General features: G+C 49.9%; 1 protein-coding gene and 1 long non-coding RNA gene across 4 annotated transcripts in view; one reads left to right on the top strand and one right to left on the bottom strand.

Moving 5' to 3' along the window:
• LOC105477786 (uncharacterized) overlaps positions 1 to 23495 on the top strand; it is a 39026-nt gene extending 15531 nt beyond the window's left edge. Inside the window, exons 2-3 of the long non-coding RNA XR_011620267.1 lie at positions 21793 to 21953; positions 22039 to 23495. This is a non-coding gene — a long non-coding RNA (uncharacterized lncRNA). The remainder of the gene's footprint in view (positions 1 to 21792; positions 21954 to 22038) is intronic.
• On the bottom strand, positions 6596 to 23628 carry LOC105477829 (intraflagellar transport protein 122 homolog). Of its 3 annotated transcripts, none has more exons than XM_071092300.1 (5): positions 23492 to 23628; positions 21781 to 21914; positions 16003 to 16167; positions 12679 to 12873; positions 6596 to 7167 (listed from the first exon to the last, which is right to left on the bottom strand). In XM_071092300.1, exons 1-5 carry the CDS (start codon positions 23541 to 23543, stop codon positions 7072 to 7074), a joined length of 642 nt encoding a protein of 213 aa, XP_070948401.1. In that variant the 5' UTR covers positions 23544 to 23628; the 3' UTR covers positions 6596 to 7071. The 3 variants fall into 3 exon arrangements, 2 of the variants coding, with proteins under 2 accessions (XP_070948401.1, XP_024647295.2); XR_003017121.2 differs by having other exon boundaries at positions 7074 to 7167; positions 10429 to 12873; XM_024791527.2 differs by having other exon boundaries at positions 6596 to 12873.
• Between the last annotated feature and the right edge of the window lie 1756 nt (positions 23629 to 25384).

Below are 25384 nucleotides of genomic sequence, written 5' to 3'. Positions count from 1 at the left end.
GGAGTGCTTCCTCTTCTGTTTTTTTGTGCAAATGAGGTAGGTGGCCATGGGATAGTTGAATGTTTTTTCTTTGACACGGAGATGTTCTTGGCCTGGAATCCCATGGCCACCATGAGCTGCGTTGCTGGGGTTCGGGTGGTCCAGGAGTCACTCTTGGTATGGAGTCAGTAGCATCTTCTGGCCACTGTCCACCCACAGGTCCCTCATCGGTTGTTCCAGTGGGGGTCACACCCTGGGGTCTAGTGTTAGTAACTTTTTAATTTATTTGAAATGAAAACAAAAATGGAGGCAACGTGTACTTTCCTATTATATTTTGTTCTTGATGTGCCTAGATAGAAGGGCAGAGCCCTGGCTACCATGTGGTATAGCATTTTTCTAAGCATACCTCCACAGCGGGCACTGACACTCCTGGCCCAGGAAGAGTTCTGGGGCCACGTAGGGGGTACGTGCCACAAAAGGCTGGCAGCATCTGCTTCTTCGTAAGTGTGGTACTGAAGCCAAAGTCCAGGTATTTGATGTTGCCATCCTCATCCAGTAGGATGTTTTATGGCTTTAGGTCTCCATGTGCGATGTTCTTTAAGTGGCAGTCCTGCAGTGTCGACAGAATCTGCCTGAACCCAGTGTGGGCCTCCTCCTCCTCCTCGATGTGGCCTTGGTGGCATATCTGGTGGTGCAGCTGTCCTCGTCTGGCACACTCCATCTCCAAATAGTCGGTGTCTATGGTGTCAATCACCTGATGGAACTGAATGTTCAGATGCTTGAGGGGCTCCGTGATACTGACCTCTCTGGAGAGTGATGTGGGAGGAGCCAGCCTTCTTTGGTATGGTTTCCATGGCTACCTGGGTCCCCGTCAGCACATGCTGGACCAGTGTGACCTCACTGAATGTGCCCTGGCTGATGGTCTTGAGGATCCTTTCGGATCTCTTCATCAAGTGCGTTGGACGCCAATCCCTGCTCCATGGTGCCTCCTAACTACCCTGACTACAAATCCTACCTCTGAACTATGCTAACTGAGGCACAATACCAACTCCGATAACTAGGCTAGACTCACACAGGCCGCCCGGGGAGGGTGGAGCCCAAGAACCCTCTCCAGGGCCTGATCTCCTTTGCCATGTTCCCTGTGTCATTTTCCCGTGCACAAGAGAGGGGGAGGGGTGTGCCCAGAAGCTAAGAGCCACTCCCCTCCTCATCCTGTCATGGGCACTCCTCTGGGGTCACACCCTCACCCTTGCCCACCCTGGAGCCCCCGTTTTGCTTCGAGGGGACCCGGGGCAGTGACTTTCGAATCACACCTGAGGCCCTGGGTGCATGCACGGCCATGTGGGGGCAGCTAGTAGGTGTCCCCAGAGAGGCCCTGTGGTCATCCTCTGCTCCGGGGCTGTGCGCAGGCCCCAGAGGCACAATCAGACTTCAGGGGCACAGCCAGAGGACACTTCCCCTCCACCGTCCCCTTTAGACTGCAGAACCCCCTGGAGGATATCCAAGCGCACACACTTTATGCTCCCCAGCCGCCCCGTGAGGGCTCGCCCTGGGTTAGTGTGAACAAATGGAAGCTGCTCCCGTGGGCAGGTCGAGGGCCTCTGGCGCTCCATTGGATGCTGCCCATAAAGATCCCGGCCATGGCCTCGCGCGGGGCTGCAGTATCGCTCTGGCTGCCTCCAAATGGAGAGAGGACTGCAGTGACCTGGGCAGGGTTGGGGGAGGAGGTGGCAGGGCAGAGGAAGCAGGGGCACACAGGAGGAAGAGACGGTGCCCTGGGCCGTATCTTCTCTCCTACCCTAACATGAGCCAAATTAGAACAACCTGGATGAAGAAAAGACAAGAGAAGAGCAGGGCAGAAGAGAAGTGCCCCAGGAAACACCGTCCCGGCTTTTACATTCCACTAGGTGGGATGGAGGCGCCCTCTGGTGTCCAGGAGGCTCCAGGCGTTCCATTTCACCTCTTCCTTTGCATAGGAATGCTTTCAAGGCCACACGGGCACCAGAAGCTTCCTTGATTTGAATCCCATGCCGAGACCCCTCCGCCACTTTGCATGCTTCTGTCCTCCACGCTTCTGTCCTCGACGAGGCCTCCAGGATGGGGGTGTCAGACACACAACAGTGAGGGTGTCTTGCCCAGTTATCCCATGCAACCACTGGAGCCCACACGTGGCTGACCTGTCATATGTTTGTAGTGTTCTTTGACCTCAGGACCTTCGTCCTCTCCATTCTAAGTGCAGAAAGACATTTGACATGGACCGTCTCAGGTGTTTTGCAATACGCAATACATTATCATTGACTCTGGTCACCCTGCTGTGCACTGGATGTGAAAACCTCTTCCTCCTGTCCATCTCAGACTTTGATCCTTTGACCAACAACTCTCCATTCTCTCCCTCTTTCCCACCCCCACACCTGATACCCAGCCCCTGGTCACCATGGATCTACTCACTACTTCTATGGGGCCAACATTTTTCGATCAACACTTCCGTAACTTCATGTGGAATTTGCCTTTCTGAGGTGATGGAGATGCTAAGATTTCATCACTCCACGGTGCACACATCTATCTAATCCTCACATTGTACCCCATAAATGAATACAAGCATGATTTGCCAATTAAAAATAATTAAAAAATAATAAACAGCTGGGCGTGGTTGCTCACGCCTGTAATCCCAGCACTTTGGGAGGCTGAGGCGGGTGGATCACGAGGTCAGGAGATCGAGAACATCCTGGCTAACACGATGAAACCCCATCTCTACTGCAAATACAAAAAATTAGCCGGACGTGGTGGCGGGCACCTGTAGTCCCAGCTACTTGGGAGGCTGAGGCAGGAGAACGGCGTGAACCTGGGTGGCAGAGCCTGCAGTGAGCAAAGATCATGCCACTGCACTCCAGCCTGGGTGACAGAGGGAGACTCTGTCTCAAAATAATAATAATAATAATAATAATAATAATAATAATAAACATATGACTCAGAGACATTTTCTAAAAATAAAAATAGAAACCAACAAAAACATAATAAATAAAATAAAATGCAGAAAAGGCAGCTTGCCCGCCCCTCCCCCGTGCTTGGTTTGTGTCTGGGCCACAGCTGTCCCCTGGGTTTACTGGAGCCACCGTATTTCTCCATTCACAGTGGGACTTTGGGGCCAGGAGGAAGCAAAATGTTTTTGAAGACAAATCTAGTGGCTCCCTGGCAGCCCTGGTTCTCTTCACAAGGAGAGGCTGAGGTCACACCATCTGATGCCCAGTGGAGAGGACACTGGCTTCCCGGGCTGTTCCCTGGGGACAGGTGACTCTGGGTCTCCCGCATGGACAGAAATGACGTCCTGGGATGTTCCCTGGGGACAGGTGACCCCTGGGTCTCCTGAATAGACGGAACTGGCTTCCTAGGATGTTCCCTGGGGGCAGTTGACTCCTCCTGGGCTGCTCCCACTGCTGCTGGTGCTCTGGATGGAGGGGGAGGCCACAAGGCCACACTCGGAGATGTGCTGGTATTGGGTCATGTCACCTCCAGGCCCAGTAGGGGACAAGCAGGCAAGGTGGCGTCTCTGGGCATCTTCTGCCCCGGCCCTGGTCCTCCTCAGGCTGCTGGATTTCTGAAGTAAAGGTGGGAAAGGTCACAGTGAAGACCTTTTTCACCAAACATTCCAGCCTTTGACTCCCCTTTGGTTGGGACAGAAAAGTTGGATTTAACTTTGGGGGATGGGGAAGGTAGGTGGCCATGGAATAATTATATATATATTTTTTCCTACTGGGGATTCCTCAATGTGCCTAGAATGTCATGGCTACCAAGAGTCAGGCTGTCAGCTTGTCAGGAGGCCCAGGTGACTGGAGCAGCTCTATGTGTGGCCTGAGGGTTCCCTGGCTAGTACTGACCCAGGGGTCCCGCATCAGCTGGTCCTCTGTGGGTCACTCTCTGGGGTCAAGGATCAGAAATTTCTTGACAAATATTTCAATTCGGAAGGAATATGGACAGTACATATTTTCCTTGAAGTATGTTTTTTTTGAGCCTGAGAAGTTCTGCCTGCCAAATGGCGGGGCCCTGGTCCCATGTGGTAGAGGAGAGAGCCAAGACCCACACGACCATGGTGGGGCTGTGATACTTGTGGCCCAGGAAGAGTTCTGGGGCAGCTTAAGGGGAGTCCCAGCAAAGGCGCTCAGTTTCTGGCCTTGGGAATCTGTGGTGCTGAAGCCAACGTCAGCTGTTTTTGTGTTGTGCTCTTCATCCAGGAGTCCTGCCACTCAGGTCTTGGCGGCTGACTTTGGTAGCAGTACTGGAGGGCAGATAGTACTTGCAGAAACATGGCTTGAGCTGCCTCCTCCTCCATGTGGCTGGGCTGGAGTGTTTGGTGGAAAAGGTCTTCACTATGAGTATCACCATAGCTCAGTATGGGATGTCTGAGGTTTCAATGACATGATATGGCTTTATTATGATGGCGGCACTCAGGGCCTTCGTGACTTCTACCTTTCTATGTAGATGTAGAAGGCTGGGGAAGCCCCTAATTTTATTTTTACAGCCACCTGAATCCCAGTGAGTTTGTGCTGGGTCAACTTCACCTCACCCAGGCTTCCCTGGCCAATGGTCTTGAGGACTTTGGCATTTTTAAGGGCCTCCTCGATGGTGGAAGCCAGACCTGGAGAAGGTGCCTTCTCACAGGGCTGGCACTTCCAGAGGGGAGTGGCACTGGGGTGGGGGCACAGACTCTGATGGGCCCTTGGGGAGCTCAAGCAGGGCCCACAAGATTCCCCCTCTCAGATTGCAAATTGGCATTGAGTGGGGGAGATTCAGTATTCATACCTGGGAGACACTTGCCCTCAAAGTGAAAGGAAATCCTGGGGAGGCTTTGGTGCTCCAGCAGGCAGACGGTGGGACTGAAGCCAGGCCCTCTCCTCTGCGTGAGGCTTTATGGGGCCTCAGCATCTCCCACGATGACAGGGTCCCCCTGAGCTCCTCTCTTCAGTGTTCCCACACGAGCCTGAGTGTGGAGGACTTTCTGAGCCATTGCTCTCTGACTTCCCCTCCGTGGGCTGGGGAAGAGCTGTGAGGAGCTGTAAGGTGTGTGGTCGGGGCCCTTGGGTGGCCATCTCTGAAGATGGAGGCAGCCATCTTGGGGGCACCCGAGCCCTAGCCCTCAGGATCCCAGGTGCAGGCTCTGCCTCTGCCTCTGAACGGCTGAATGGCATGGGCAGCCACTGTGGGTGGCAAACAGGGAGGGCCATGATGAGGTCTCCATTCCAGGCTGATGTTCCAGATCTGTGAGGGGGAGAATCAGGAAGGCCCAGGGTAATCACCCTGCCCAGTGGTGGCCTCTGCCATGGGTACACAGACCCCAGGCCAGGGAAGAGACATGGCAGCAACCTTGGAGGAGGGGCCTCTGCCCACCTGTGTGACAGCCATCAGGGGCTCCTGGCTTCACAGCCTTGCTGGGGAGAGATGGGAAACTGAGACCTGGGGACCCTCAGCTGCCTGAGGTGTGGCTAGACTCAGATCCACCTGAGGCTGCCCAGTCCACCTCTCCCTTACTTCCTCCTTCCAAGAATATGGGCACAATGGTGAGCATTTGGAGACGAGAGATCGGGACCAGTCCCAGCCGGAACCACTGCCCCACTGCTCAGCCTCTGGCAGCCGCTCCTCTCTGGCCTGAGTGTCCTCTTAGTTCAATGGGCATTGCCAGGTCTCTGTGGTACCTTCTTTGTCATAGGCACGTGAGGGGTCAACAGGATCATCACCCAGCACTGTTCACAGACACAGACTGAGGCTGGACCCTCGGAGTCAGAGCTGGAGGGGGCCCGTTTGTGCAGATGGGGAAACTGAGCCTTGGACTGACTGTTGCAGGAATCAGGAGACTGGAGAGACCAATGGGTGAAACAGGAGGATTTCATTTAGGTGGCCACTAGCCTAGCGGATTAATATCCAGAGGCTGATCATTGAACAAGGCCAGGCTTAACGTTTATTCAGGTAACTGAAGGGGAGTGGCTAGCCATCGCACAAAACTTGTGGGGCAGGGAAAGCAAGCTTACAGAAGCAGAACAAAGGCAGTTAATTAAACTGTGACAGGTTTTGCATCTCAGGCATGTCTTGTGATCTTTGCCATCCTGCACAGATGGGAAAACAGGAACATATAAAATCCTTGCAAACTTGCAGAAATAGTTACAAAAATAGTTATAAGAGCAGAACAAAGAATGATGGCATGGGGAGAGAATTCCAGGGGGAGACTGATAAGAACTTGTTTTTCTCATCCCTACTCTTGGAACCATTTCTTTGGGACCCCTGCCTGACCTTGCAGATAACGTTATCATAGCTCCAGCTGGACTTGTTTTCCCTTTACTTGTTTTTCTTATATTTCCTGCTTAATTCTCCCCTTTGATGCTGTTTATAAATAAAGTTTAATACAAAGAATTATCATCAGAATTTAATTCTCCATGAGGAGTTAGTTCTTTATTTGGCAAAGGTTGATATTTGGTTAAAGCCATTAGTTGGGTGGTGGTTTACCTGGTTACAAGAACCTCTATGGCTGATTGGATGTTTTTGAGGAGAGGTAGGAGACAAGGGAGTATGAGGCAGACTCCCAATATGACCAGAACTATTCCTATTAAGGTCTTAAATCCTCCAAGGGATGAACACCAGCCCCCAAAGAGGGTATCTGGAGACCATCCTTTCCAAATTTGGACTGGGACATGGGCTAATTTTTGAATTTTTGCAGTTATATCTTCGACGACCTTCCTATTGTCATCAATTTCTAGACAACAGTTAGTTTAAACTTTCCACATACCCCTCCTTCTAACATGGATAGAGGGAGTAGCAAGAACAAAGTAATGAATAGTATACTCATACCCAGTATGGACAGCAGAGGTCCTTAACCAGGGGAGGAGGTTGAGCACAGTGACAGGTTAATAGTAAAACAATTAAGATTACAAGGAAAGTTACTGGGCTTAAGATTTCTAACTACATTTACTTCCTTGATGAAACCTTGGCCGTGCATAGACTAGTCAGCTTCCGGGGTGACTAGAGCAGGGCTGCTGTCTCCTCAAGCTTCAGCCGTGTGTAGACTGTTCAGCTTCTGGAGTCACCAGAGCAGGGCTGTTGTCACTTTCACTGGCACCTCGGTCCTGTCATAGGATCAGCCGGTTCGGATGGTCTGGGACTTGCTGGCTGGTCCACTTGTCCTGGGCTGCTGGTTTCAGCCAACTGTGGTAGATGTAAGGCATGATTCCTGCAACTTTAACAGCAGTGGCAGTGGACAAGATTACAGTATGGGGCCCGTCCCATGTGGGTCTTGAAGTGGTTGGATTCTATTTCTTGACCTAAACAGAGTCCCTGGGTCTAAAGGGGTGTGTTTGGTCTATTAGGCCTATGGGCATTCTTTCCTGTACCCAGCCATGGATCTCTTGCATGGCTCTCCCTAAGGCCTGCACCTGCCTTCTCAAGGTTAGCTTCCCTAACTCATGGAATTACCTTTAATTTGACCTATGGTTGGGGGTGGCTGGCTGAACAAGATTTCAGAGGGTGAATATCTAGTTTGTTTGGTGGGGGTACACCTGACTCGGAGGAGGATCATGGGCAGGACCTGATCCTATCTTAGATGAGTTTTTTGGCAATATTTCTTTAGTAGCTGCTTGAGTGTCCAGTTCATGTGCTCCACTCTTCCTGAGCTTTGTGGCCAGTTGGCCGTGTGTAATTTCCATTTCCTGAATCCCCAGGGGCCTGGTTTGCAACAAGTATGTCCAGCACTGGTCTATATTCATTAGTCCTTGGTTTCCACACTGGCAAAAGCAGAGTGTTCTATGGTGACCAGCATCGGGCCAAGGTCCTGTGTTCTAATAGCTGTTTCAAATGCCCTTGAATGCCCTGTACAGCTTCTTGGGAAAGTAGGTATTGACAAACCTGAACCAGTGTTACCCCCAATTTTAGTTCCACTATCACTAGTGCCTGGTTCACAGCCAGGCCAGGGGGGTTATCCTCAGTCTACACTCCTGGAATTTTACTAGGTAACTTATACAGCTCATCTAGCCCCAGCTTTGGCAACCCTTCTGCATACAGTCTCCATTCCTCTGCCTGCAGGGCGGTAAGGGTTAACACCATTTGTTCAGGATGGAGCAGGCTTAAAGTCACGGGCTGTATCACTGCCAAGTGTTCAGCCCTAGTATTTAAAGTCCATCAGGTGGCCCCCTACTTCCACTGTGACATGGGCTCCTGGGGGCCTAAGGAGATGGAGCCCAGTCTGGCCTAGTCCTCACACCTTTCAATCCCTGCCAGCCCAATGAAGTTGGCATCTGGCTCTTTCTGGGTATGACAGCCTTTAGCTGGCAGCCTTCTAACTGCTTGGCTTTCGTCCTCTCCCTCATTGCCTTCTGGACATTCATTCTTACCATGTCCTTTCTTCTTGCACCATGCACACTGGTCCCTATCTAGTCTTGCCTGATTCTTGGGTCTTTGCCTGATTTGACCTCTTCCTTGTCTGCACCTATGTCCACGTCCTCTCACGACACTTGCCCCCGCTTCTGTAAGTGCTGGTGCCAGCAAATCGGTCTTTTTCCTGAGTCTCTGATCAGCCTCCTTCTTTGCCTCCTGATCATGGTTAACATACACCTTGGTCAGGTCACTTCTAAAAGCTGAGTGGCAATCACACCTGCAAAGCCCTCTAGCTTTTGCAGCGTCCCCCTAATGTCCCCCTGGGCTTTTCCTACAAATGCTGTGTTCACCATGTGCTGATTTTCAGTGGCCTCAGGGTCAAATGCGGGAGTATAAAACTGCAACACCTCACAGAGTCTCTCATAAAACTGGCTAGGGCTTTCATCAATTCCCTGAAGCACCTCTGAGATCTTTCCTGTATCGATGGCCTTCTTTCTACCCTCCCTTAATCCTTGCACCAGTGCTTCTTGGTACCTCTGTAGGGGCTGAAACTGGGCTGCATCATTTGGGTCCCAGTTAGGGTCTGCTTCTCAGAACTGGCCCTGAGCATAAGCCTGAACATTAAGTGTGCCTTCTCGCGCGTTGGCTTCTAACCAGTGGAGGGCTGCCTGGGTTACCCTCTGGCACTCCTCAGTGTTAAACAGCACCAGTAGGAGCTGTTTGCAGTCTGGCCAAGTTGGACTGTGTGTCAGGAAGATGGAATGCATTAGATCTGTGAGGGCTTGTGCTTCTCCATGTAGGAGGGAGTACGGTGTTTCCAGTTTAGGAGATCAGTGGTTGAAAAAGGCTGGTAAATGAAAGTTTGTTCTCCTCCTTGCACTTGGCTCTGTTCATTATAATAAGGGGTCCCCTTGTTTCCCTGAGAGGCATTTGCATAGCCTGGGTGCAGCCAGACTGGAGGCAGCCTGCTTGATCATTCTGACTGTCCTCCTTGACCTCCTGGGGTGAGGGCTCAGATTTCTCCCTCTGGGGTGTAGCCTGGGGTGTATCACCATCTGAGTCTGGCTGCTCAGGGGCCAGCCTTGGTAAAGGGTGGGTAGACTGGAGTGTAGGGAGGAGGGGTCTCTATCTCCTCTGGTAGTTCCTGCAAAACTGGTTTTTCCTGTGGCTTTCCCTTTGTCTCTGTAGCTGACAGTGAAGCTGAATTCTCTTTCACTTTTGGCTTGACTCAAGCCACTAGCGTTCTGCAATAAGCTAATAGGCAGGGCTACATTCAGCCATGAGTCAATATAAGGGAACGGGTCTGGATGCCCTGGCTGTTCTCCAACCCTAGTCACCACCTGATATACACGGCCAATTGTTTATCTATCTATAGTCCTTTAGGCCAGCCACCCTACACCAAAAGAGGGCCATTCTATTTCACAGAGAGTTCTTAACCTCTGGGGGGGTCAACTTGATTCCATAGTCCCCCTTATAACCTTTCTTAAAGTTCTTTAACGTACATTCTAATGGGGTGGGTTTTGACGACTTCCCTCCCATTTCCTCCTTTTTTGGCACAACACACTCACTCTCACTTTCGCTTCAGACTGATTAGATCATCTCCCTCGCGGGAGTCTTTCAGACGCTGCTTATCTTTGGAGTGATTGTTAATCCCCCCACAATTTAGTAATTCCTGAGCCATATGTGGTAGCTCATGTAGGATGTTCGCCACTAGTCCTGATCAGTCCCACACTTTGCTTGGAGCGTACGGTCTACGCTAAGAGACCTGCAACCCCCACACATCACTCCCTGTGTTGGTTCCTCCTGGAACCGTCTCTTTCATACGCACCCACACACTTCCCTGCTCCGTTTCCTTTCTCAACCAACTTAGCAAGCCACTCTCGCATCCTGGGTCGGTTGGGGTGTAGGTTTCATCAGAAATAGCGAGCCACTCTCGTGTCCTAGGTCAGATTACTTGTATGCTCTGGGTGTCAGTTTCATCTGACTTTGTGAGCCACTCTTGTATCCTGGGTCAGACTACTTGGTGCACCCCCAGGAGCTGATCAAGTTCCCTTCTACCCTTATGGGACAGGTCCTGCCTTGGGCCCCAAACCTTACTGCGGTCCTGAAGTGTGCTGTTCCTGGAATCATCCTGTAGCCCCTTTAGGTTCCGCTGCACTGTCGGGTAGGGGCACCAGACCACAGGAGAGCTGATCTCTCCTCCGGGTTGAAGTTCTACCAATGGCACCTGGGGTCACAGGTCTCTGCTGGCCCAGGGCTCCAGTCCCACAGGCAAATGAGACAGTAAACCTGTTGTCTCTGCTCCTGGCTGGCTCGCCAAAATGTTGTGGGAATCAGGAGACTGGAGAGACCAATGGGTGAAACAGGAGGATTTCATTTAGGTGGCCACTGGCCCAGTGAATTAATATCCAGAGGCTGAGCAATGAACAAAGACCAGGCTTGACTTTTATTCAGGCGACTGAAGGGGAGTGGCTAGCTAGTGGTGTGAAAATTGCAGGGTGGGGAAATCAAGCTTACAGAAGTAGAACAAAGGCAGTTAATCAAACTGTGACAGGTTTTGCAACTCAGACCTTTGCCATCCTGCACAGATGGGAAAACAGGAACTTATAAAATCCTTGCAAACTTGCAGAAATAGTTATGAAAGTAGTTATAAGAGCAGAATAAAGAATGATGGCATGGGGACAGAATTCCAGGGGGATACTAAGAACTTGTTTTTCTCATCCCTGCTCTTGGAACCCATTTCTTTGGGGCCCCTGCCTGGCCTTGCAGATAATGTTATCATAGCTCCAGCTAGACTTGTTTTCCCTTTACTTGTTTTTCTTATATCTCCTGCTTCAGGACAGTGCAGCCAAGAAAGGCAGAGCCAGCCTGCAACTGCGCCAACCAAGAGCCAGGCTGGGGAGCCTTCTCTCCTGCTCCAGGCTTCTTTGCACACTCTTTGTTCAGCCTGTCTGTCAGTAATGGAACATCCACAAGACAGGACAAAATGCAGTTGTAAATACAATGCAGTGGGGCCCAGGCAGGAAGGAGGGGTGCTGGCTGTAAAAGGGTGGCACAACACTAGGCACCTTGTGGTGGTGGCCATGTTCAGTGCCATAACTGTGGGGGGCGGTTACACATGCCAACAAGGGTGGGAAAATTGTCCTGTAGCTTTGCACACTGTTATCATTGTGGGAAACTGGGCAAAGAGTATAAGGCATCTCTATATTATTTCCTGCAACTTATGTGAGTCTACAATTACCTTAACATTTTGCCATGCTGGATAAGAACATTTACTGACACAGAACCATGCTTCAGGAGATTGCTGAGTGAAAAGGCCAGATGACGAGTTTATAGCCAGCACTTCATAGACAGTGATAGGGCTGCCATAACCGAATGTGAGGTGAAATGAGAAGATGGCCATAGAGGAAGGGATGAGAAGTCTTGTTTACAGGCCAGGCTAAGGGAATACAGTAAATCTGAGGTTCCATCTATAGGTAGTGATACTTACACACATAAAAGTCATGAAACAGTATTTGCAGTGTGATTCCACTTTTGTTTAAAAATGTTATAAAATCACATGCTCCTAATTATATATTATGCATACATTACATATTCACACAGAAAAGGTCTAAGCAGATGTATTTCAACATGTTTAGGAGCGATTCTGTCCTGAGGATGGGGTGCTAAGGGCTAAAGTTTCTTGCTGGTTTGTGTCTCTGTTTTATGGCAATCCTACAGTGAGCACCATCTGCGTGGGGTGCAGGAGGCGGAGGGGAGATAAGCCTGCATTCGGGAGGTCAATCTCAGCCGCCTGTCTGTGGTTCTGCCCTCCTCCATTCTGTGGCTCCTCCCTTCAGTGCCCCATTTCTGCTGTGGCCTCCTCTTAGTTCAGGGGCCTTGTGCAGAGTCCCATGCTCCCTTATTGGCTCACAGACCTCAGGACTCACCCCCACCCACTCATTCTCTCTCTTCCCCTCTCTCTCACACACACATCACCACCATCACACATGTGCTCACACACACACCCTGCTGGACTCTCAGCTTTGCTGCTCACTCCACTTGGCCCACGTTGGGCTCTCTGTAAAATACACTCTACTGACAACACTGTATACCCCTCCCATCCCTACCAGAATGGGGACCAGGAAGAAATTGAGGCACAGGGAGTTTGAGCTATTTGCCCCCAGAAACGCAGGTTGCAAGGAGTGGATATAAGACCACAGGTTCCAAGCCCAGACTGCCTCCCACGACATCACAGTTGCCATTCTTCTCTCCTTGCTACTCTCCCCAAAGCACCAGCAAGGGGCCTGGCTTCCCTGGTCTTGTCAGCCTTGCCAGCACTGAGAGTGGACAGGCACTCCCAGTTACCTGTAGCACCTCTACAGCAGAAATGAAGACGTGGAGGCAGAAGATCTTGGAACCATTGTAGCCGACCATAAAGCCCTGCAGTTTCTGCTGGTGCACAGGGAAGGTGCTGGCTTTGATGTTGAGGTAGCCTCCTCCCGAGAAGCAGAGCATGTCCTCACACCGGGTGTTCCAGGCCACACTGTTGGCATTTAGTTCCTGGGGGACAGGGACGGTGGGCATCCTGTGAGAACCACCCTGGGCTTGGCCAGCGCTTGCACATTTCAGCCCAATACCCTCTTAAAGACTGAATCCCACTAAATTGCTTACAGTGGGATGGAGGGAAAAGGAGGAAAGGGGACCAAAAAGAAATGAACAGCGGCAATCCCCTCCATGCACCTGCGTGTTGTTGGAATTTTTGAGTAAGCAGGTGTTACTTTTGAAAAATATTCTCCTGACGATTCCTCAAATTGCACTAGAAGTGCAATTTGACCCAGCCATCCCATTACTGGGTATATACCCAAAGGATTATAAATCGTGTTGCTATAAAGACACATGCACATGTATGTTTATTGTGGCACTGTTCGCAGTGGCAGAGACTTGGAACCAACCCAAATGTCCATCAGGATAGACTGGATTAAGAAAATGTGGCACATATACACTGCACTATGCAGCCATAAAAAAGGATGAGTTCATGTCCTTTGTAGGGACATGGATGAAGCTGGAAACCATCATTCTGAGCAAAGTATCGCAAGGACAGAAAACCAAACACCGCATGTTCTCACTCATAGGTGGGAATTGAACAATGAGAACACTTGGACACAGGATGGGGAACATCACATACCAGGGCCTGTCGTGGAGTGGGGGGAGGGGGGATGGATAGCATTAGGAGATACCTAATGTAAATGATGAGTTAATAGGTGCAGCACACCAACATGGCACATGTATACATATGTAACAAACCTGCACATTGTGCACATGTACCCTAGAACTTAAAGGATAATAATATTTAAAAAAAAATATTCTCCTGAAATATGAGTCCCTGTATAGAAAGTGGAGAATCAGACCGGGTGCAGTGGTTCACACCTGTAATCCTAGCACTTTGGGAGGCCAAGGCAGGTGGATCACCTGAGGTCAGGAGTTCGAGACCAGCCTGGCCAACATGGTGAAACCCTGTTTCTAGTAAAAATACAAAAATTAGCCGGGCGTGGTAGCATGTGCCTGTAATCCCAGCTACTTGGGAGGCTGAGGCAGGAGAATGGCTTGAACCTAGGAGGTGGAAGTTGCAGTGAGTCAAGATCATGGCATTGCACCTCCAGCCTGGGCAACAAGAGCGAAACTCCGTCTCAAAAAAGAAAAAGAAAAAAAAAAAAAAAGAATCGGCAAAGTGGGATTCCACTTCTATTACAGAAGACATATACATCTCTATACACAGAAGAATGTTTACAAGAATATGTTCCAAAAAAGGCTGAGGCAGGAGAATTGCTTGAACCTGGGAGGCAGAGGTTGCAGTGAGCTGAGATTGTGCCATTGTACTTCACCCCGGGCAACAAGAATAAGAGCAAAACTCCGTCTCAAAAAAAAAAAAAAAAAAAAAAAAACAAAGAATATGATATTCCAAAAGATTAACAGCATTTCTGGGTGGGTGAAATTGCATAATTATAAAATCTTTTTTGTTTGCCTGAATTTGTTCTGTCATGAACATCTATCTATTCTGTTTGATAATAAGAGAAAGAACAGTGAGTTATTTGTAAGATTTGAAAATAATGTCTTTGTATTTACAGTCCACACATTGTGAAAATAGAGTCACCCTGGGAGGCACCCACTGCACCTCAGTTCCCTACTCAGCCCTGGAGCCTTGGGGACCAGCAGATGCTCACACTTTCTGCCTAGAATGTTTTACAATGTCTGAATCTTTTATAATGATCGTGGATTGCTTCTATAATTAGAAAAAAATATATAGCTATTTTATGTGTAGGGGGAGGAGTAGTGGAGAAGAGGAAAAGCCAGCAGGCAATGTCACAGCTGGGAATGCTGATGTCTCCTGGCAGGGCTGAGAATCACCTCCCCTAGCCTGCTACAGAACCAGCAGTGGGGACGGTGGAGCACACACCCTTGCACACTTGTATGGTTCTAGGCTCAGACACAGATTCACATTTGGGGCCAGCTACGCCCCATATAGGTGGGAGGTGAGGCTGGGGAGAAGGGAGGTAACATTTCAGGCCCCATTTTGTCTCCAGCACTGAGCTAGGCACTGTGGTATCCCCTATTCCTGTAGCAATTCTGTGAGGGGCAATTACTAATTTCATTTTAGAGAAAAGTAATCAAGGCTCAGAGAGGCTCACTAACTTAAGATCACACAGTAAGGGATGCAGGCAGGACCCAAGCCCAGGTCAGCCTAAAGGCTGTGCCCTCTCTTTCCCCCAAACCATTCTACTCTCTCTGGGACATGAGTGAGTTGAGACTGACAGGGAGTCACCACTGGGCTTGAGGTGGCCAGGTAACCCCTTCTAATTGATTGAGGCTGCTCCCTACTCCAGGCCCCTCCCCTTCTCGATTCTGCTGCTGAGGACAAGGAGGAGCCTGGTAAGGCTGAGGAAACCAGTTAGGAAGGGCTCCAGCTTTAAGGGGAACTCGATTCTGCCAAACCAGCCCTCCCCACCTTCAAAGCCTGAAAGAGACAAATAACTGCACGAGCCCAGCAGAAAGCCAGTCAGGCCCTGGGCACAGAGCTACTGGGCTATCTTCTCTGGTGACACTTCCTCAGGTCACAGGGCTGGATGACTCCACTAAACAATGCCTAGGCCCCCAAAGATCCAAGCACTTCGCATTCTACCGGCTCTTCTAGCATTCTTGTGAATTAAGCAGAAGGCAAGGCTTGCCCATCCCCTTCCCCCTTTCAGATGACAAAACTGATCCTGTTTCCTTCCCGTGCGATAGGTGCGCATAGACACAGGCAGGCCTGCACAGGTAAGACGCAGACTTCTGCAAAGGAAGTGCATCCATCGCCCCATTCACTGAACGCCGACAACACGCTCCCCTCAGAGTCATCGCTCCATTTCCTGTTCATGGTAAATGCTTAAGAAAGGCTCTGCTGGCTCATCTCATTGCCAAGGAAACCAAAGTTAAAGAGGCTGGTCCAGGCCCTGCAGCTTGTGCCTGTGTGGGAGGAGCAGGTTGTGGCCCAGGGCCTCTGGGACTCTGCACCTGTGCTCGGCCCCTGCTCCTCACTGCTCCTCCCAGAGACCTGCCAGGGCCAGAGCTGGAGAGCCTCCTGCAGGGGCTGGGAAGCTAGAGGAGGGTCTCTAATCAAAGGATGATGTCCCTGGGCCCCCTCGAGGACATCACCTGAAAAAGCAGCTCCTTGGTGTCGATGTCATACACCAGGCAAGTGTCGTTTTCATCTACCACGGCCAGCTTCTTACGGGAGGCACTCATGTCCAAGCAGCGCACGGCTGTGGCCTGCTTCAGCAGGATGATAGCAAAGAGATTGTCCACGAAGATCTTCAGGATCTGGCAACATTTCAGTGAAAACAGTGTCAGTCACCATGGCAACAAGATCCTGGCCCACTGCCAGGCCGCTAGAATCCCATGTGCTCTGTAAGAACAACTCCCACCACCTTCACCAGAAGTTCTGTGCAGAGAAAAGGACTCCTCAAAAGAAAGAGGGGGGTGGTGGGTGCGTTGGCTTATCCTCAGCAGGCCAGAAGCGAGGTTCATCAGAGGCTGCAGACGTAATGACAGCCCCGAGACAGGTCGAGCTCACTTCAGTGTCTGTTCAGACTGGGGATTTGTTGATGACATTACCCAAACGGCAGCATTAGGAGAGGCCACCTAGCAGAGATCTGAGTCACGAACTAACACAGGAAAAGGCTACTATGAACACTGACAAGATATGTGGTAGAGAATTATAATAATGATGATGACAGCCATCATCTACTGATATCCCTGGTTTAAAAAAATTTTTTTTAGAGATAAGGTCTTGCTATGTTGCCCAGGCTGACTGCAGTGGCTATTCAGTCTTAATCATATCACACTGCAGCATCAAACTCCTGGGCTCAAGAAATCCTCCTGCCTCAGCCTCCTGAGTAGCTGGGACAACAGGTACCCACTCAGTATGCCTGCTTTAATATCCCTGTTTGGGGTTTTTTTTGAAACTGGATTTAACTCCCAACCTTGATATCTGTTTTTGACAGCCCTGTGAAATGCAATATTATCCTCATGTCAAACTGTAGCCTCGGAGGGGTAAAATGACCTACCAGGGGGACAAAGCCAGTGAGTAGCTAAGTAAGAACATGACCTCAGGCCCACCTGACCCCAAAGTCCATCCTCCCACGGGAAGTGAGAGCTGCCTGAGAAAGAAGCGGCCCTTCCTCCCCTTGGCATTGCTCTTGACTTCACCCACCGCTCTCACGCCCCATGACTTCCATCCCCAGCAAAGACCCGACAAGCCTCATCCATAAGCCACCTGCTGCATGGCTTGGCTCTCAGGCTAATGCAGCTACATTTTCAGTTTTTAGTTTAGTTTTGTTTTGTTTGAGATGGAGTCTCACTCTGTCATCCAGGCTGGAGGACAGTGGCGCAATCTCGGCTCACTGCAACCTCCACCTCCTGGGTTCAAGAGATTCTCCTGTCTCGGCCTCCCGAGTAGCTGGGATTACAGGCGCCTGCCACCACGTCCAGCTAATTTTTGTATTTTTAGTAGAGACGGGGTTTCACCATGTTGGCCAGGCTGGTCTCAAACTCCTGACCTCAAGTGATCCACCCGACTCAGCCTCCCAAAATGCTGGGGTTACAGGTATGAGCCACTGCGCCTGGCTCATTTTCACTTTCAAAGTTTCATGTAGCAGCCCACTTAGAACTTTTCTTATGTTGAGCAAAGAACATGCTTGTACACGCATACACACACACATAAATCTGTTTAACTTTGTGTAACCTGGATATCCCACAACTAACTGGCCAAAGGCTCATTTTTCTTATGACATCTATCAGTACCCTGAGGACCCAGCATTCTCTAGGACACATGCTGGAACGCACTGCCTTAATCCACTCGCTGCCCTAATCAGGAGCTGACCTAGGTAACAATCTCTGCCTCCCTCTAGAAATCCACAGAAGCAGCATCTCTAACAAATCTCCCACCTTAAGCCACTAATCCACTTTACATGTAGCCAATGGTTATAGCTCAATTCTGCCAAAACATGGGCCTGCTATGAGTGTGACGGCCACAGCACCTTTGGCCTGAGGCTGTCCTCAAAAAACAAAAACTCTTCTCTGAAGTCTCAGAGTTGGAAAGAGGGGTGAAGCAACTTGCCTGAGGCCACACAGCCGCACTGAGAGGTTAAGTAACTTGCAGATGCAAAACAGCTGCACAAGAGGTTAAGTAACTTGCCTGGGGTCACACAGTTACACAGAGAGGTGAAGTAACTTGCCTGAGGCCATGCAGCTGCACAGAGAAACTACATAACTTGCCTGATGTCACACAGCTTCACAGAGTGGTTAAGTAACTTGTCTGAGGCCACACACCGCACAGAGAGGTTAAATAACTTACCTGAGGCCACAGGGCTGCACAGAGAGTTTAAGTAACTGCTGAGATCACACAGTTGCACAGAGAGGTTAAGTAGCTTGTTTTAGGCTACACAGCTGCACAGAGAGTTTAAGTAACTTCCCTGAGGCCACACAGCTGCACAGAGAGGGTAAGTCACTTGCCAGAGGCAAAACAGCTGTACATAAGAGGTTAAATGGCTTGCCGGAGGCAAAGCAGCTGCACAGAGAGGTTAAGTCACTTGCCTGAGGCCACAAAGCTGCACAGAGAGGTTAAGTAACTTGCCTGAAGTCACACAGCTGCACAGAGAGGTTTAAGTAGCTTCCCTTAGGCCACACAGCTGCACAGAGGGATTGAGTAACTTGCCTGAAGTCACATAGCTGCACAGAGAATTTAAGTAACTCGACTGAAGCTGCACACAGAGGTTAAGTAACTTGCCTGAGTTCACACAGCTGCACAGAGAGGTTAAGTAACTTGCCTGAGGTCACACAGCTGCACAGAGAGGTTAAGTAACTTGCCTGAGGTCACACAGCTGCACAGAGAGGTTAAGTAACTTGCCTGAGGTCACACAGCTGCACAGAGAGGTAGGGGCATCACTGGCGCTCCAGAGTGAAGGCTACAGTAAGCAGTGACTGTGCCACTGCATTCCAGCTTGGGCAACAGTCAAGACCCTGTCTCAAAAAGCAAAAAATAATACAAAAAAGTCTGGCTGGGCACAGTGGCTCACGCCTGTAATCCCAGCACTTTGGGAGGCCGAGGCGGGCAGATCACGGGGTCAGGAGATGGAGACCATCCTGGCTAACACGGTGAAACACCGTCTCTGCTAAAAAATACAAAAAATTAGCCGGGCGTGGTGGCAGGTGCCTGTAGTCCCAGCTACTTGGGAGGCTGAGGCAGGAGAACGGCATGAACCTGGGAGGCAGAGCTTGCAGTGAGCTGGGATCACGCCACTGCACTCCAGCCTGGGTGACAGAGCGAGACTCTGTCTCAAAAAAAAAAGAAAAAAAAAGTCAAACAGAGTTAATGTATGAGCCAGCAATTCTTCTCCTAAGTATATGCCAAAGAGAATGGAAAACACATGTTCATAAAAAACCTGTACACCAAAACTCACAGCAGCATTATTTATAGTAGCCAATAAGAAATAAGCTAAATATTTATCAATTGATAAATGGATTTTAAAATGTGCTATATCTATGTAGTGGAATATTTAGTCAAAAATGAATGAATCATGTTTGGGCATAGTAGCACATGCCTGTATTCTGAGCACTTTGGGAGGCCAAGGTGGGAGGATCCCATGAGACCAGGATTTTTTTTTTTTTTTTTTTTTTTGAGGTGGAGTCTCGCTCTGTCGCCCTGGCTGGAGTGCAGGGGCGCAATCTCGGCTCACTGCAAACTCCGCCTCCTGGGTTCACGCCATTCTCCTGCCTCAGCCTCCTGAGTAGCTGGGACTACAGGCGCCCACCACCACGCCCGGCTAATTTTTTGTATTTTTTAGTAGAGACAGGGTTTCACCGTGTTAGCCAGGATGGTCTCGATCTCCTGACCTCATGATCCGCCCGTCTCAGCCTCCCAAAGTGCTGGGATTACAGGTATGAGCCACCGCGCCCGGTGAGACTAGGATTTTGAGACAAGCCTATGCAACACAGCCAGACACCCTCTAAAAAAACATAAAAATTAGGCAGGTGTAATGGCAAGCACCTGTAGTCCCAGCTACTTAGGAGGCTGGGACAGGAGGATCGCTTGTGCCCAAAAGTTTGAGATCGCAATGAGCTATGAGTGTGTCACTGCACTCCAACCTGGGTGACAGACTGAGACCTTGTATCTTAAAAAAAAAAAAAAAAAAAAAAAAAAGACAAATCATGCTGCAACACAGATGACTTTGAAAACATGCTAAGAGGCCGGGCGCGGTGGCTCACGCCTGTAATCCCAGCACTTTGGAAGGCCGAGGCGGGCGGATCACAAGGTCAGGAGATCGAGACCATGGTGAAACCCCGTCTCTACTAAAAATAGAAAAAAATTAGCCGGGCGCAGTGGCGGGCGCCTGTAGTCCCAGCTACTCGGGAGGCTGAGGCCGGAGAATGGCGTGAACCCGGGAGGCGGAGCTTGCAGTGAGCCGAGATTGCGCCACTGCACTCCAGCCTGGGCAACAGAGCGAGACTCCGTCTCAAAAAAAAAAAAAAAAAAAAAAAAAGAAAACATGCTAAGAAGTCAGTCTAAAAAGACCCCATATTGTATTATTTCATTTCAATGAAATGTCTGGAATAGGCAAATCCATAGAAACAAAATAACTGTTGCCATGGGATGGGGAATTGGAGGAATGGGGAGTCACTGCGAATGGGAACTGGGTTTCTTTTTCTTTTTTTTTTTTTGAGACGGAGTTTCACTCATTTCCCAGGCTGGAGTGCAATGGCACAATCTCGGTTCACCACAATTCCCGCCTCCCAGGTTCAAGCGATTCTCCTGCCTCAGCCTCCCGAGTAACAGGGATTACAGACATGTGCCACCACACCCAGCTAATTTTGTATTTTTAGTACAGATGGGGTTTCACCATGTTGGTTAGGCTGGTCTTGAACTCAAAACCTCAGGTGATCCGCCCGCCTCGACCTCCCAAAGTGCTGGGATTACAGGTGTGAGCCACCACGCCCGGCTGGAACTGGGTTTCTTTTTGGGGTGATGTAAATGTTCTGAAATTAGATAGTGGTGATGGTTCCACAACTTCGTTAATATACAAAAAACCCTGAATTACATGCTTTTTCGGAGACGGGGTCTCACTCTGTCACTCAGGCTGCAGTGCAGTGGCATGATCACAGCTCACCACATCCTTGATCTCCTGAGCTCAGGTGTTCCTCCCACCTCAGTCTCCTGAGTAGCTGGGACTACAGGTACACACCACCACACCTGGCTAATTTATGTATTTTTTTTTTTGTAGAAATGGAGTCTCACCATTTTGCCTAGTAGTTGGATCTGAATTGTACACTTTAAGAGGGTGACTTTTATAATATGTAAATGGTATCTCAATTAAAATTTTTTTTTTTTTTTTTTTTTTTTTTTTTTTTTTTTGAGACGGAGTCTCGCTCTGTCACCCAGGCTGGAGTGCAGTGGCGCGATCTCGGCTCACTGCAAGCTCCGCCTCCCGGGTTCCCGCCATTCTCCTGCCTCAGCCTCCCGAGTAGCTGGGACTACAGGCGCCCACAACCGCGCCCGGCTAATTTTTTGTATTTTTAGTAGAGACGGGGTTTCACCGTGGTCTCGATCTCCTGACCTTGTGATCCGCCCGCCTCGGCCTCCCAAAGCGCTGGGATTACAGGCGTGAGCCACCGCGCCCGGCAATTAAAAATTACATATGTGGCTTACATTATATTTTATTGGACAACATTATTCTAGACTATGAACCCTCAAGCCAGGCGCCAAGAGGTACCATGATAAAGTCTCTACATAGTGATTCCACAGCAGAGGGCCTGGGCTCCAGTTCTACCCCATAGACCCCAGCCCACTTGTTCTTTCCCTGGCATCTGAGGAGCTATGACGTGGGGCTTTCCCAGACTGGCTCTGTGACTTTTAAAGATGGCGGAAGCATCACCCACCTTATTCCCCAGGTCCAGGACACTGATACTGGCAGACAAGCCCTTCTTCCTGGTGCTGGAGGAAGATGGCACAACTGTAGAGACAGAAGAGTCCTTCCTTCCAAGCTCTGGCAGGCAATACGGTGTTCCTGGTCCTCCAGAAGGGGCAGAAATGGAAGCCCCCATCAGAACAGGTGAGGTCCCACCTGTCCGGGGAGAAAACTGGGACCCTGGGAGAAGTCTTCAAGGGGTGCTAACCATCTGCTTGTCTCGATGCAGAGAATGAGGCACCCACTGTCTCTCTCCCATAAGCTTGCCAAGAAGATGGATGTGGCCCGCATAACCTTTGACCTGAACAAGCTGAGCCCACAGGACTTCATCAGCTGCCTGAACATGAAGGTGACTTTCTATGATGTGTACTCCCTTTCCTATGATCTATACTGCATGAGGCTGAGTGCATGGTGAGTGAATTGGGATTTGCTGGGGACACCTCCATGACACCCTCCATCCCATCCTATCTCTTTATTCATCTGGACTCATCTGATCTGAATTGGTCTTTGATTTGTCTGTGCACTCCCGCTAGAGTGTCAGCTCCTGGAGGACAGGAATCCCATTAGCCCTGCTCATCCCTGTATCATCCTTGTGTCACACCTAGTGACAGCCTGGCATATTGAGGGTGCTCAGTGCATGTTCGTTGAGTGAGTAGCTGATGGCACCAGGACAAGGAGCAAATCTTGAAGCTGAGGGGAATCCCAAATCCTATCTTCAGACAGACCTTGTTCCTTTCTGGCATGGGTGAAATGGAGCCTGGGGCGGAGGTGATGGGAGAGGGAAAAATGCCACCATGGATTCTGTTACACAGAAGCCAGTGGGTATACCATCTCCCACCCAAACAGGGGAGCAGCTCTAAGTACCCCTGGCGACAGTGGCCACATGACTTCAACCTGGCCAATCAGAAGAGCCCAACCTACCCAGCCACAGTGATTAGCTAACGTCTGGGCACGTGACCAATCAGGTGGCGAGGGTCAGGGCAAGGGTTGGTAGCAGGGGAGAGAAGGTCTATTTCTGTTGGGTGGCTGGGGCTGTGGGTGCCATCCTGTCACCTTGAAGGGAAAGCCCACCTGAGCACGACATCCACACTGAGGGAAGGACACAGAGTCAGAGGTTGGGAGAGAGTCCAGGTGACATTATTGAGCACCCAGGTGCAGCCAAGGTACAGTTACCCCAGAACATTCTCACTGGGATCCAGGTGGCTGTGAAGGTCACCTAGAGAGGTCAGCAGAGCTCCTCCAGCCTCTGGAGTTGATAGCTGTGAAGTCGATATAATGAGGACCCTGAATCACCCAATCTCAACCAGCTCCTTCCAGTGACTGCCATCATGGGCAGTCTACACCGAGTCATGTAGCATGCTAGCTGGGATAGCTACTTCACTACATCCTAGAGCCCCACCAAAAGCAGGAGGAAGAGGCCTGAGGCAAGTTCCGGCAAATACTATCTGCCCTACAGTACCACCGCCAAAATAAACATTTCTATAGGAACCTCATGCCCCAGAATGTACTTGTATTTACAAGATGCCAACTACAACATAAAATATCTTTGTCTTTGGCACCAGATTTATGATAGGCTACAAGCTGGACACCTTTTGTATAACTCCCCATTGTACTGCCCTATGGTGAATGGGTAGAGGTGGAATCTGGAGTCATTTTTTATACCACCATAACCAGAACCTTACCATTTGTCAGACCTTTGTGGAGCTGAGGAAACAAATACTGTGTGGCAAACATAAGATACAGTTGTTCCTTTCTTCAGAAGGAGTAGGGGCCTGGTTCAGTGTCTCACGCCTGTAATCCCAGCACTTTGGGAGGCCGAGGCGGGCGGATCATGAGGTCAGGAGATCGAGACGAGCCGAGATCATCCTAGCTAACATGGTGAAACCCCGTCTCTACTAAAAATACAAAAACAAAATTAGCTGGGCGTGGTAGCAGGCACCTGTAGTCCCAGCTACTCGGGAGGCTGAGGCAGGAGAATGGCGTGAACCCGGAAGGCGGAGCTTGCAGTGAGCCGAGATCACACCACTGCACTCCAGCCTGGGAGACAGAGCAAGACTCCAAAAAAAATAAAAAAAAATAAAGAAAGACTCATCAACACACTGCTGCCTGCAAACCCAGGGAAAGACCACCCTACACTACGTTATATGGCATCTGTAAATCAACATGGGCCAGCGGGAGACCCCAAGGCCCTACCAGAAGCTGCTCTTTGATCACCAGGTTCACACTGCATCTTTTTGGGAAGGTTAAAAAATAATAAATGACCACCAGGATCACAGAAGGAAAGAGCTCATGATGTATATGGAATTCACACAGATCACATCCAGGAATCTTTGGAACAAAAAATTCACAACACCATGGCCTCATACAAAAATCCTGGGCTGCAGGAAACCTGAGGCAGAGAGCTCCGTCATCACAGTGAAGTCCCTGCCTTCAGCAGATCCCACCAACAGCCACAATGTTTCCCATCACCTGAAAAAAACTCATGTATTAAACTATTACACTTCTTCAGAATATTGGAAAATGGTGCATAGTTCGTATGTTCTCATTTGTTTATCTTGTGTCCAAAGTGTCTTGTCATTCCAGGCCACTCTAATTCTTGTGTATTAATAAAAAGTTTGAGGTATAATAAGGCCTCCAGATCAGATGAGTAAAACTGAAGATAGTCACAGTTCCCAGAAGGAAGGCAGAGCACAGTTAGGCAGGGCCACATGGGAAGCAGCAGGGTTGGTCAGGAGGCAGAGGGAGGGGTACTCTGAGCAAGCCCCTTTCCTGTGCTGCCTACAGGGAGAAAAGAGTGAGGGGCAACGAGCAGGCTTAGGAGAGGGCAGTTCCAATCATTCCAGTCCATAGGGGTCTGGTTCCTGTCACTGAGGTGATTAGGGCAGTCGGATAATGGTCCCAGTATGACAGCCCACCGGGGAAGTGTCTGAGGTGCACTGGATTGGTTGGTTTGTATTTGAAAAGTAGGTTGGGTACAGTGGCACACAACTATGATCCCATCACTTTGGGAGGCCAGGAGCTCAAGACCAGCCTGGGCAACATAGTGAGACCCCACCTCAACAAAAACTTGAAAATGAAAAAATTAGCCAGGCAGGGTAGCACACACCTGTAGTCCCAGCTACTTGGGAGGCTGAGGCAGGAAGATCACTTAAGCCCAGGTTTCGAGGCTGCAGTAAGCTCTGATCACGCCACTGCACTCCAGCCTGAATGAGGGGAGACCCTGTCTCTCTCTTGAAAAAGAAAAAGAAAAAAGAAAAGTGCACCCTTGGGAGGAAGATTGCTCTGGGGGAGAAGGTGACATGGGAGGCAAGGGGCCAAGGCAAGGTGACCTGGCATATCATGAGGTTGTTCAGAACATGAAGTCCCGTGTACACACAGAGGGCAGGTGTTAAAGCTCCAAGTTCATACAAGCTAGAAACATGGCCAAGGCCAGGGCTCAGTATGGTGTCACCTCCTCAGAGAAGCTTTTTCTGCCTGTGCCATCTACAGTGAGAGCCTCCCCTGTGCACATGTCCCTAGCTGCTCCCACTTCATTCCCTTCATGACATTCAGGGCCTGTCCCCCTCGGCTCAGCA

Source organism: Macaca nemestrina, chromosome 2 (assembly GCF_043159975.1).
Source record: "Macaca nemestrina isolate mMacNem1 chromosome 2, mMacNem.hap1, whole genome shotgun sequence".
NCBI classification, from domain to species: domain Eukaryota; kingdom Metazoa; phylum Chordata; class Mammalia; order Primates; family Cercopithecidae; genus Macaca; species Macaca nemestrina.
Note: the sequence above shows the minus strand (reverse complement) of the source record. Positions and strands in the feature narration are given on the sequence as shown.

Coding starts and splice junctions, on each gene's coding strand:
- LOC105477829 (XM_071092300.1), bottom strand. CDS start 23,543: ATGTTTGCCACACAGTATTTGTTTCCTCAGCTCCACAAAGGTCTGACA. Junction 12,874..16,002: donor CCAAGGAGCTGCTTTTTCAG/GTGATGTCCTCG, acceptor CCTGTCCCCCAG/GAACTAAATGCCAACAGTGT. Junction 7,168..12,678: donor CTGCTGTAGAGGTGCTACAG/GTAACTGGGAGT, acceptor CATCTACCACAG/TTGGCTGAAACCAGCAGCCC.